At 38.2% G+C, this 13,705-nt stretch overlaps 1 protein-coding gene across 3 annotated transcripts in view; it reads left to right on the top strand.

Moving 5' to 3' along the window:
- The window catches only part of TXK (TXK tyrosine kinase), a 93,706-nt gene that overhangs the window by 41,323 nt on the left and 38,678 nt on the right, over nt 1–13,705 (top strand). For all 3 annotated transcript variants that reach the window (XM_089911895.1, XM_022564809.2, XM_089911896.1), the window contains exons 10-11: nt 1,323–1,494; nt 11,269–11,485. In XM_089911895.1, coding sequence (XP_089768021.1) covers nt 1,323–1,494; nt 11,269–11,485 — 389 coding nt within the window. The remainder of the gene's footprint in view (nt 1–1,322; nt 1,495–11,268; nt 11,486–13,705) is intronic.

The raw sequence follows: 13,705 nt of genomic DNA, 5'->3' as shown, positions 1-13,705 counted from the left end.
TATACTTTAATAAAGAGCGTATGGACGTTTCAGCTGTTCCACATCTTTGCCCTTGCCAATATTTGGTATTCTTGTGGTTTTTGTTTGGTTTGGTTTGGTTTCTGTTTTCATTTTAGCCAATCTGGTGCATGTGTAGTGATATCTCATTTTGGTTTAAATATGCATTTCCCTGATGACTAATTATGTTGATCAACTTCTCATAGGTTCAGTGACCATTTGGATATTCTCTTTTGTGAGAGAATACACTATTCAAGTTATTTTTAACCCTTAAAGAATAGGATTATCTGCCTTTTCCTAATCGATTTATTCTTACTTTGAATAGGAATTCTTTGTTGGTTATATGTTTTAAGAAATATTTTCTCCCCGTCTGTGGCTTACCTTTTCATTTTCTTAATGGGGTGTATTTGATAAATAGGATTTTTATGAAATTTAATCTATCAGTATTCTCCTTTATAGTTATATTCTGTTGAACAAATCTATGTCAGTCCCAAGGTCATGAATATATTCTCCCATGTTATTTTAAAAACACACCTACTGTTGGGAAGGGGAGTACCTTGCAAAGCCTGGTGGTACAAGGGGTCACTGGCCATTACAATTCTTTTAAATGCATTATTTTAAAGTTCCAGCAGATGGTGGTGTTGCTGTATGAAAGTGGTTACTAAAAAGTTAGGATTTAATTCTCAGTTTTCCAAAGGGTTATTTTAAAAACAGTTCTTTTTTTCTTGATTTACTTCTGTAGAGTGAGAAATATTCAGTAATGCAAGCATCATTTCAAACATACATTTAGATATGGGTTAGAATCTTAATATTGAAAATATTTATCAGGTGAATTGATTAGACTTTTCGCAAAGGAGAAAGGGCAGGAAAGCCCTTTAGGGGTGGGAGTGGGCAAAGGAACAATAAAAGAAACTGAGATGGGGGACCCCAAATTTTATCTAATCTCACAAGTTTACTTACCAGGATAAAAACAGACTGGGGACATAAATATTTAGGCTCCAGGTCTGGTTTCGGCAGGTTTAGTTTAGAAAGGCACAGAACTGTTTCATCCTGGGTCTCTCTGGAAAGAGAAAGCATGTTTTGATATCCATAATTCCTCTCCAAGTAAGTGAGGTTTGTATTTTTATACTTGAATTCTGGAATTATACTTTTAAGCCACAATAAGAGTATTAAAAATGGTTACAGGTCCTTTCCACTCATTTATAAATTTTTTAAACCTCTCTGAAAAAGAAGAGAATAGGTCGAGAAAATTCCGAAATCTTTTCTAGCTCTAAAAATTTAACATGTTTTTCCTTATTTGTAACGTGGATGTTTTACTTTTCCAGAAAAGTGGGAGATAGATCCATCTGAGTTGGCTTTTGTAAAGGAGATTGGAAGCGGCCAGTTTGGGGTGGTCTATTTAGGCCAATGGCGAGCACATGTCCAGGTAGCTATCAAGGCCATCAATGAAGGCTCCATGTCTGAAGAGGATTTCATTGAAGAGGCTAAAGTGATGATGTAAGTACATATAATACCCAGATAAGTATCGTACAACATCCTGGTGTCATGGAGGGAACACAGATTTTGGAGTCAGTCACATCTGGATTTGTGTCACAACTCTGCCCAAGCTAGTTGTGGGACCTGGGCAAATTATTTGACCTCTGTGTGACCTGGGTGAGTTATTTCACTTTTCTAAGCCTCAATTTCCTCACCTGTAAAATGGGGATAACAATACCTCACTCACTGGATCAGCGTGTGAATTGAATGAGATAATCTATGAAAATGACAAGTAGGTGTATTCTTTTCAGCTCAATAATAGGTGCTGAATGAATACATTTTTCTTCCTTTTCCCAGAAGCAAAAATCTTGATTTTGTCTAAATAGTAATGTAAGGATATACTATTTGCTTTCAGAGAATTCAAGAATCATGAGGTCTAACAGAAGTGGCTCTTTGCAGATCATTGGATGCTGCTCTTAGCTTCTGGGATTTCCCAGATTCAGCCTTTTGCCTCAGTCGAACCTGTGGCTATGGTTTATGTCAGTAACCTGGGCTGGACCAGGATAGGCCAATAATTTGGCACAATTCAAATCAATATTCTTTAAGTACTTGTTGAACATTTACTTAGAGGAAGAGCAATGTGGTAAAAAAGGAAGACTGCAGGTGGCATTACCTAGATTCTGTTTTATTATCCAAAGCGATTTAGTTCTCTTCCAAATTTGCAGACCCCAGTTGACAAAAACAAAAGCAAACCCCCCAAAACCAGTGGTGATTAACTTGATCCATTATTTGAAGGCAGAGCAATGTGTCTCTTGGGGCTCTCAACCCATACTCCAAGTACTATCAAAATATTCTTTCCATCCACTTAGAATAAAATGAATTCTGAGAGAAGTTAATGATAAACACAACTTTCCAGTGGTATCAGTTTCTCAAGATGTTTCTGTGCCCCTTGGTTACCCTACTGGCCTTTGCTCCCTGATACTACCTGCATCAGACCATGGTTTTCCTACACCTAAAGGACAGACAAAAATTATATTCCTGTGTATTGGATTAAATAGGTACAATAAGAAAAGAACGAAGGGGAGACATATGATTCAGGGAAAGTTGAAGTCGTACTAGAATCCCTATCAAAAAGAAAGAATCAGAATTTAAATCCCCCTTCTGAGATGTTTAAATATATGCATCTAGGGACTTCCCTGGCAGTCCAGTGGTTAAGATTCCACACTCCCAAGGCAGGGAGCACGGGTTTGATCTAAGGGGAACTTAGATCTAAGGGGAATCTAAGGGGAACTAAGAACTAAGATCTAAGATTCCGCATGCCACGGCCAAAAATTTAAATAAATAAACAAATCTATGCATCTCATAAAGGCAATTTAAACTTTTGGGGAAAAGGTATCACTTTTACTTCAAATATCATAATACGTTGTTAGGATCCCTTTTGATAAACTACAGTTCTTTTTATTTGAATGTTTGGGTTGTTGCTCTCTGGTTACTTGAGTGTCTGAGTGGAGTGTGGAGAAGAGAAATAGTTCCTGGCAGTTTATGGAGGCAGGAATGAGGCTACATGCTTATTTTTAAGTCATTTCAGATGGACATAATGTGTTCTTGGGTTTGAGCACAGTTGATTTTTTTCTCCTGATTTTTTTTCAGCACGCAGGCCTCTCACTGTTGTGGCCTCTCCCGTTGTGGAGCACAGGCTCCAGACGCACAGGCTCAGCGGCCATGGCTCACGGGCCCAGCTGCTCTGCGGCATGTGGGATCTTCCCGGACCGGGGCACGAACCCGTGTCCCCTGCATTGATAGGCAGACTCTCAACCACTGAGCCACCAGGGAAGCCCTTTTCCTGATTTTTTGATAGCGAGGCAGGAAAAGTCCCATTCTAATGTCCTTTTGCAAATACATTCATCTTTAAAAAGTTAAATAGCTGACATACATTAGGCTCTATCTGCCAAGAATATACAGCTTGGCATATTATCTTCCTTTGTGTAAGCATACAGCTTAAATGTCACCTCTACCAGGAGATGTCCCCTGTCTACCCTGTTTAATTGGCAGTCACACCCCCAAATGCTTTCTGTTGTATCACCTTGTATTAGTTCCATCAAAGCACTTGTCACTACTCCCAAGCTTCACATGTATTTGTTTTGTTTCTCCCCCAGTAGAATGTAAGCTCCATGATAATGGGACCTTATTTATCTCTCTTCTACAACCGGGTGAGTGCTTAAAATAATAGCTAGCATGTAGTTGGTGTTCAGCAAATATTTGTGGATTATTGAATGAGTTAATGAATCCTCACCACATTTCTATGAGGTAGGTTCTATTAAGACCCCAATTTTAGAGATTGGTTCAAGATAGCGGAGTAGAAGGACGTGTGCTCGCTCCCTCTTGCGAGAGCCTCGGAATCACTGCTGACTGCTGAACAGTCGTCTACAGGACGACACTGGAACTCACCGAAAAAGATACCACACATCCAAAGGCAAAGGAGAAACCACAATAAGACAGTAGGAGGGCGCAATCACAATAAAATCAAATCTCATAACTGCTGGGTGGGTGACTCACAAATTGGAGAACACTTATACCACAGAAGTTCACCCACTGGAGAGAAAGTTCTGAGCCCCACGTCAGGCTTCCAACCTGGGGGTCTGGCAACAGGAGGAGGAATTCCTAGAGAATCAGATTTTGAAGGAATTTGATTGCAGGACTTTGACAGGACTCGAGGAAACAGAGACTCCACTCTTGGAGGGCACACACAAAGTAGTGTGTGCATCGGAACCCAGGGGAAGGAGCAGTGACCCCATAGGAGACTGAACCAGACCTACCTGCTAGTGTTGGAGGGTCTCCTGCAGAGGTGGGGGATGGCTGTGTCTCACCATGAGGACAAGGACACTGGCAGCAGAAGTTCTGGGAAGTACTTCTTGGCGTGAGCCTTCCCAGGGGGCAGACAGCAGAAGCAATAAGAACTACAATCCTACAGGCTGTGGAACAAAAACCACATTTACAGAAAGATAGACAAGATGAAAAGGCAAAGGGCTATGTGCCAGATGAAGGAACAAGATAAATCCCCAGAAAAACAACTAAATGAAGTAGAGATAGGAAACCTTCTATAAAAAGGATTCAGAATAATGATAGTGAAGATAATCCAGGACCTCGGAAAAAGGATGGAGGCAAAGATTGAGAAGATCCAAGAAATGTTTAATAGAAACCTAGAAGAATTAAAGAACAAACACCTAGAAGAATTAAAGAACAAACAAACAGAGATGAACAATACAATAACTGAAATGAAAAATACACTAGAAGGAATCAATAGCAGAATAACTGAGGCAGAAGAACGGATAAATGACCTGGAAGACAGAATGGTGGAATTCACTGCCATAGAACAGAATAAAGAAAAAAGAATGAAAAGAAATGAAGATAGCCTAAGAGACCTCTGGGACAACATTAAACACTACAACATTCGCATTATAGGGGTTCCAGAAGGAGAAGAGAGAGAGAAAGGACCCGAGAAAATATTTGAAGAGATTATAGTCAACAACTTTCCTAACATGGGAAAGGAAATAGCCACCCAAGTCCAGGAAGCGCAGAGAGTCCCAGGCAGGATAAACCCAAGGAGAAACAGGCTGAGACACATAGTAATCAAATTGGCAAAAATTAAGAAAGCAAGAAAAATTATTGAAAGCAACGAGGGAAAAATGACAACATACAAGGGAACTCCCATAAGGTTAACAGCTGATTTCTCAGCAGAAACTCTACAAGCCAGAGGGAGTGGCATGATATATTTAAAGTGATGAAAGAGAAGAACCTACAACCAAGATTACTCTACCTGGCAAGGATCTCATTCAGATTCGACGGAGAAATCAAAAGCTTTACAGACAAGCAAAAGCTAAGAGAATTCAGCACCACCAAACCAGCTCTACAACAAATGTTAAAGGAACTTCTCTAAGTGGGAAACACAAGAGAAGAAAAGAACCTACAAAAACAAAGTCAAAACAATTAAGAAAATTGTTATAGGAACATACATATTGATAATTACCTTAAACGTGAATGGATTAAATGCTCCAACCAAAAGACAGGCTCGCTGAATGGATACAAAAACAAGACCCATCTATATGCTGTCTACAAGAGACCCACTTCAGACCTAGGGACACATACAGACTGAAAGTGAGGGGATGGAAAAAGATATTCCATGCAAATGGAAATCAAAAGAAAGCTGGAGTAGCAATCCTCGTATTAGATAAAATAGACTTTAAAATAAAGAATGTTACAAGAGACAAGGAAGAACACTACATAATGATCAAGGGATCAATCCAAGAAGAAGATATAACAATTATAAATATATATGCACCCAACATAGCACTTCAATACATAAGGCAACTGCTAACAGTTATAAAAGAGGAAATCAACAGTAACACAATAATATTGGGGGACTTTAACACCTCACTTTCACCAATGGACAGATCATCCAAACAGAAAATTAATAAGGAAACACAAGCTTTAAATGACACTATAGCAGATAGATTTAATTGATATTTATAGGACATTCCATCCAAAAACAGCAGATTACACTTTCTTCTCAAGTGCACATGGAACATTCTCCAGGATAGATCACATCTTGGGTCACAAGTCAAGCCTCAGTAAATTTAAGAAAATTGAAATCATATCAAGCATCTTTTCTGACCGCAATGCTATGAGATTAGAAATCAGTTACGGGGAAAAAAACGTAAAAAACACAAACACATGGAGGCTAAACAATTCTTTACTAAATAACCAAGAAATTACTGAAGAAATCAAAGAGGGAATAAAAAATACTTAGAGACAAATGACACTGAAAACACAACGATCCAAAATGTATGGGATGCAGCAAAAGCAGTTCTAAGAGGGAAGTTTATAGCAATACAAGCCTATCTCAAGAAAGAAGAAAAATCTCAAAACAATGTAAACTTACACCTAAAGGAACTAGAGGAAGAAGAACAAATAAAACCCGAAGTTAGTAGAAGGAAAGAAATCATAAAGATCAGAGCAGAAATAAATGAAATAGAAAAAAAGAAAACAATAGCAAAGATCAATAAAGCTAAAAGCTGGTTCTTTGAGAAGATAAACAAACTGATAAACCATTAGCCAGACTCATCAAGAAAAAGAGGGAGAGGACTCAAATCAGTAAAATTAGAAATGTAAAAGGAGAAGTTACAACAGACACCGCAGAAATATAAAGCATCCTAAGAGACTACTACAAGCAACTCTATGCCAATATAATGGACAACCTGGAAGAAATGGACAAATTCTTAGAAAGGTTTAACCTTCCACGACTGAACCAGGAAGAAATAGAAAATATGAACAGACCAATCACAAGTAATGAAATTGAAGCTGTGATTGAAAATCTTCCAAGAAACAAAAGTCCAGGACCAGATGGCTTCACAGGTGAATTCTATAAAACGTTTAGAGAAGAGCTAACACCCATCCTTCTAAACTCTTCCAAAAAATTGCAGAGGAAGGAATACTCCCAAACTCATTCTATGAGGCCACCATCACCCTGATACCAAAACCAGACAAAGATACTCCCAAAAAAGAAAATTACAGACCAATATCACTGATGAATATAGATGCAAAAATCCTCAACAAAATACTAGCAAACCGAATCCAGCAACACATTAAAAGGATCATACACCATGATCAAGTGGTATTTATCCCAGGGATGCAAGGATTCTTCAATATATGTAAATCAATCCATGTGATACACCATATTAACAAATTGAAGAAGAAAAACCATATGACCATCTCAGTAGATGCAGAAAAAGCTTTTGACAAAATTCAACACTGATTTATGATAAAAAGTCTCCAGAAAGTGGGCATAGAGGGAACCTACCTCAACATAATAAAGACCATATATGACAAACCCACAGCAAACATCATTCTCAATGGTGAAAAGCTGAAAGCATTTCCTCCTAAAATCAGGAACAAGACAAGGATGTCCACTCTCACCTCTATTATTCAACATAGTTTTGGAAGTCCTAGCCACGGCAATCAGAGAAGAAAAAGAAATAAAAGGAATACAAATTGGAAAAGAGGAAGTAAAACTGTCACTGTTTGCAGATGACATGATACTATACATAGAGAATCCTAAAGATGCTGCCAGAAAACTACTAGAGCTAATCAATGAATTTGGTAAAGTTGCACAGGATACAAAATTAATGCATAGAAATCTCTTGCATTCCTATACACTAATGATGAAAAATCTGAAAGAGAAATTAAGGAAACACTCCCATTTACCACTGCAATAAAAAGAAGAAAATACCAAGGAATAAACCTACCTAGGGAGACAGAAGACCTGTATGCAGAAAACTATAAGACACTGATGAAAGAAATTAAAGATGTTACCAACAGATGGAGAGATATACCATGATCTCCGATTGGAAGAATCAGTATTGTGAAAATGACTATGCTATCCATAGCAATCTACAGATTCAATGCAATCCCTATCAAATTACCAATGGCATTTTTTACAGAACTAGAACAAAAAATCTTAAAATTTGTATGGAGACACAAAAGACGCCAAATAGCCAAAGCAGTCTTGAGGGAAAAAAACAGAGCTGGAGGAATCAGACTCCCTGGCTTCAGATTATACTACAAAGCTACAGTAATCAAGACAATATGGTACTGGCACAAAAACAGAAACATAGATCAATGGAACAGGATAGAAAGCCCAGAGATAAACCCACGCACCTAGGGTCAACTAATCTATGACATAGGAGGCAAGGATATACAATGGAGAAAAGACAGTCCTTTCAATAAGTGGTGCTAGGAAACTGGACAGCTCCATGTAAAAGAATGAAATTAGAACACTCCCTAACACCATACAGAAAAATAAACTCAAAATGGATAGAGACCTAAGTGTAGGACCAGACACTATAAAACTCTTCGAGGAAAACATAGGAGGAACACTCTTTGACATAAATCACAGCAAGATCTTTTTTGATCCACCTCCTAGAGTAATGGAAATAAAAACAAAAATAAACAAATGGACCTCATGAAACTTCAAAGCTTTTGCACAGCAAAGGAAACTACAAGCAAGATGAAAAGACAACCCTTAAAATGGGAGAAAATATTTGCAAATGAATCAACGGACAGAGGATTAATCTCCCAAATATATAAACAGCTCATGCAGCTCAATATTAAAAAAACAAACAACCCAATCCAAAAATGGGCAGAAGACCTAAATAGACATTTCTCCAAAGGAGGCATACAGGTGGCCAAGAAGCACATGAAAAGCTGCTCAACATTACTAATTATTAGAGAAATGCAAATCAAAACTACAATGAAGTATTAACCTCACAGCAGTTAGAATGGGCATCATCAGAAAATCTACAAACAACAAATGCTAGAGAGGGTGTGGAGAAAAGGGAACCCTCTTGCCCTGTTGGTGGGAATGTAAATTGATACTGGCACTATGGAGAATAGTATGGAGGTTGCTTAAAAACTAAAAATAGAATTACAACATGACTCAGCAATCCCACTACTGGGCATATACCCAGAGAAAACCGTAATTCAAAAAGACAGATACACCCCAATGTTCATTGCAGTACTATTTACAATAGCCAGGTCATGGAAGCAACCTAAATGCCCTTTGACAGACGAATGGTAAAGAAGATGTGGTACATATATACAATGGAATATTACTCAGCCATAAAAAGGAATGAAATTGGGTCATTTGTAGAGATGTGGATGCATCTAGAGACTGTCATAGAGAGTGAAGTAAGTGAGGAAGAGAAAAACAAATATTGTATATTAACGCATATATGTGGAACCTAGAAAAATGGTACAGATGACCAGTTTGCAGGGCAGAAGTAGAGACACAGATGTAGAGAACAAACGTATGGACACCAAGGGGGGAAAGTGGCGGGTGGTGGTGGTGGTGGTGGTGTGATGAATTGGGAGACTGGGATTAACATGTATACACTAATATGTATAAAATGGATGACTAATAAGGACCTGCTGTATAAAAAAATTAATTAAAAAAAAAGAAAAAAAGACCCCAATTTTATACATGATAAAAAAGAAATTTTGAAAACTTATGTAATTTGCCCACAGTTCCTCAACAAAACATTGGTAGTGTCTAATTGTAATCAAAACTGTGAACTGTCTGGGTACAAAGTCCATAGTCTTAGCTAACATAATAATCAACAAATATTTATTGAGCAACTACTATATGCCAGATCTTATAGTAAGGGCCATAATTTTTAACCAAAATTGTCATCCCGTGTAGTTTTTCCAGTGCACTAGCAGAGTAACTTCAAATCTCTACTGTGTTCTTAATTACCATATTTTAGAATATAGCCTAAATTGGGGGCCTGTACTCATGGTGTTTCCAGAGTACCTGCTAAAAGATTATTTAGGAAAATGAAAGAAGACCAGTCTGTTTTTCAGCCCATAAATTTCTACTAAAATTAAAAATTTTATCTTTATATTTTTACCATGGTTTATACTTTTTATAATACATTCACATACATTATCTCATTTAATATTCATTGGAAGAAAGAAGGACAGGTTTTATTATCCTTATTTTACATGTGAAAAAACTGAGGCTTAGAAATTTTAAATAAGTTGCTCCTGGTCATGCATCAATAGGAGATAAAACAACTTGAATTCAGCTCTTTTGTTTAGGAGCATGACATTTTCTTTAAATTATTATAACACTGCATTGCTTTTAAAGGATCCTTTATTTTAGTTGATCAACTGTGGGTTTGTATCTCTGGATGTAGCTTATTAGTAGCAGTGCATATAGGAAAATATGTGAACTAATTACATTTATAATAGTAAAAATATGTAAGTAATTCTAATTTCTCTAAAACCTGAATACTATAGTCGAGAAGAAACAAACTTTCGAAGTATAAATGACTAAAAAGATTATTTTAGGGGGCTTCCCTGGTGGCTCAGTGGTTAAGAATCTGCCTGCCAATGCAGAGGACACAGGTTCGAGCCCTGGCCGGGAAGATCCCACATGCTGTGGAGCATCTAAGCCCATGCGCCACAACTACTGAGCCTGCGCTCTAGAGCCCGCGAGCCACAACTACTGAAGCCAGGGCGCCTAGAGCCCCTGCTCTGCAACAAGAGAAGCCACCGCAATGAGAAGACCACGCAGCACAACGAAGAGTAGCCCCTGCTCGCCACAACTAGAGAAAGCCCACGTGCAGCAACGAAGACCCAGCATAGCCAAAAATAAATTAAAAAAAAAAAAGATTATTTTAGTGTGTGTACTTTAACAGGCAGTATTTGAGGACTTGTGTGTGTGTGTGTGTGTGTGTGTGTGTAATTACTAAATACAGAGAAGGGTTTCACGTTGGTAAATGTTTTTCAGTCTTCAACTTAATCTAAAAATTTCCTTTAAATGCCTTTATTCTTTAGAATTTAATATTTTTAATGCACATCAATCACTCTTTCCTCCCTCCTGTCCAGAATTTTTTGTCTCAGCAGCTGCAGTTGGGGAGGTTGAAACTCAGGGAACAGGAACTGGGCAAGGAGCAGCAGTACTGAGGAAGCAAAAGGCTTACAAAATGGAAAAGAGAAAAGCAGAACATGGGCATGTACTATTCTGTATGTACAGTGACTTAGGAAGTACTGCGTAAACTCTCAACCCCACTTTCTCAGCACATGAAGTAGAAAGGAAACTGTCCTACTTTCTCTGTGGTTGGGTTAATTTTAATCATAGTTTGATGATGAACATTATATGGAGCTGGTAAATATCACCAGTTGATTTCAAACACTTCAGAATGCAAAAACGATTCGGGTCTGTGTTTTTTTCACCAGGAAGTTATCTCATTCAAGGCTCGTTCAGCTTTATGGAGTATGTATACAGCAGAAGCCCCTTTATATTGTGACGGAGTTTATGGAAAATGGTTGCCTGCTTAACTATCTCAGAGAGAGGAAAGGAAAACTTAGGAAGGAGATGCTATTGAGTGCATGTCAAGATATCTGTGAAGGAATGGAGTATCTGGAGAGAAACTGCTTTATCCACAGGGATTTAGTAAGTACGGTGCAAATTTGCTGATTATGTATATATTATACTTGTATTCAGAAGGACATGATAAGTTAGGACTTTCAATACTTTGAATAATGCATTCTTTGACTTAATTTTTAAACATTTTCCTATTTGTGTAACCTGTTGCGACATGTAGCTTTATTTTTAATTGCTCATTGATGCTGGAACCAAGCAAGGTGTTACTCTAAATACGCCTTGAAGTAGTTAATCACCACACTAATCAACTAAAGCTAACTTACTTTTCTTTCCTCTTCCCCCTCTCTTCTTCCTTCTCTTCCTTCTATCTTTCTTTCTTTCAACCAATAATCAAATATATATTGGGTGCCTGTATATGCCACGCACTCTGCCGGGTGCTGGATACAATGCTGAAGAACCCCAGTGGGTCTCACCCGGGGGTGAAACTGCCTCAGGTGGAGGTGGTTAGGTTTTTGCAGTATCACAGCAGCACTACTGGCATTATTGGGAAGGAGTCAGAATGCTAAACCATTCTGTTGCATAGTGCTCAGAACAGCTCTCCAAACAAACAAAGAAGATTGAAGCTTGACTTGCCGCAAAAGCAAATAGCTCTGCTTCCCTGCCTTGTTACCTTCCCTTGAAAAACATTTTCTGTCTGCTCCATATTTATTCATGATATTCATACTATTCCTTCTATGTCCTTCCATGTCTCATTTCTAAGTTCCCAAATTAAATCCAATGAGAATTTGAGAATTTCTGAGAAGTCCCTGATACTGTCATCTAGAGGTAATCCTGAACTTCCATCAGCCATCACCAGAGTGACCATATTATTTATCATTCAGGCTGGAATATTTTGGGGAGAGAAAGGAGGCATAATTTCATTGGCCCTAGCACACCGCTGCTTTCCCTACACATGACTTAGAACTGTCAGAGCATTTATTATTTACTACTTCCTATAATAGTTGTTTACACAAATATTAGACTCTAAACTCCTTGACATCAAGGCGTAGACTTCTGAGCTGCAGTTCAGCATTATGAGAATACAAGTTGCCAAGCAATGGCTCTCAAACTTAGCTGTGCATTAGAATCACCTGGGAGGTTTAAAAACATCACAGTACCCAGCCCATACCCCTGACCAATGAAATCAGAATCTCTGCGGGTAGAATCTAGTCATCAGCATTTTTGGAAAATTTCCCTGGTGAGTCCACTGTGCAGTCAAGATTGAGAGCCCTGCTCAAGAGCTGGTCGAAATCTCGCTTTTGTTTATTACTAGCCATGCGACCTTGAGTAAGCTAGTTAACTAGTAAAGTGGTGTTAATTATAGCACCTCCCACATATGGACTTGTTGGGAGGATTACATGAATTAATATGCGTAAGCACTTAGAACAGTGTCTGGCACATAGAAAAGCTCAGCAATGCTCGACCATTGTTTTGCGTGCCTCATGGCACATTCCCCAGGGTCCAGCCCATAGTAGCCACTGAGCACATTTTTGAATGTATGGATCTGGCATCAGTTCCACCTAACTCACTTTCCTGGCCTCTGCAGTTTGTCCTTCCTGATAAGGATTAGAATTCAAAATTCAGTCAGGTGACAGTTCTGGTCATTCTATTTGCTCCAGGTGGCTTCCTGCAGACCCTCCTAGTCTCGGCTCCTTCCTTGATTGCTTTCCTTTGAGTTCTGTTTTCTCCACCTACATGCCACTTAAAATATATTAGCCAACTATGAGTCTTTTCTCGGTCGAGGGTTTGCCTTGTGGTTTAGCTTTGAGATCATTTGCTGGCACTCGTCAACATCTTCCAAACTGGCTCCTTCCGGCTCTCCATTTCAAGTTTTTTGCTTTTGCTTTTGAACTAACTGAACCACAAATTAGCTCAAAAGAGAAAAATTCTATCAAACCACTGGCCTACATGAGGCTAAATAACCAAGTCAATGATTCTCCTGACTAAGCTGACTGAAAATGGATTGTTTGGGCATCAACAGGATTGTTTCTGAATTATATAGTACTATATTTAGTTCACTGTGGTAATTTAATAAATATGAAAATATTGTAAAGAGTTATGTTCAATGAAATGTAAGTTTTAAGATACAGTTTCTTTGTTTTTATTAGCAATTATATATAATGACTATCCCAAAGATATATAGTGACGATCTGTTATTTTTCATGCATATTGGACTTCCCTCTTTTTATTTATGAAGATAAAATTGTAAATACACACTATTTTTTATACCAAGATGCACTTATCAAGGAT

Source organism: Delphinapterus leucas, chromosome 5, assembly GCF_059928025.1.
Source record: "Delphinapterus leucas isolate spDelLeu-1000000601 "Yukka" chromosome 5, BTC_Dleu_Yukka2, whole genome shotgun sequence".
NCBI lineage: Eukaryota > Metazoa > Chordata > Mammalia > Artiodactyla > Monodontidae > Delphinapterus > Delphinapterus leucas.
The sequence above is the reverse complement of the archived record's forward strand: the minus strand, read 5'-3'. Positions and strand labels throughout refer to the sequence as shown.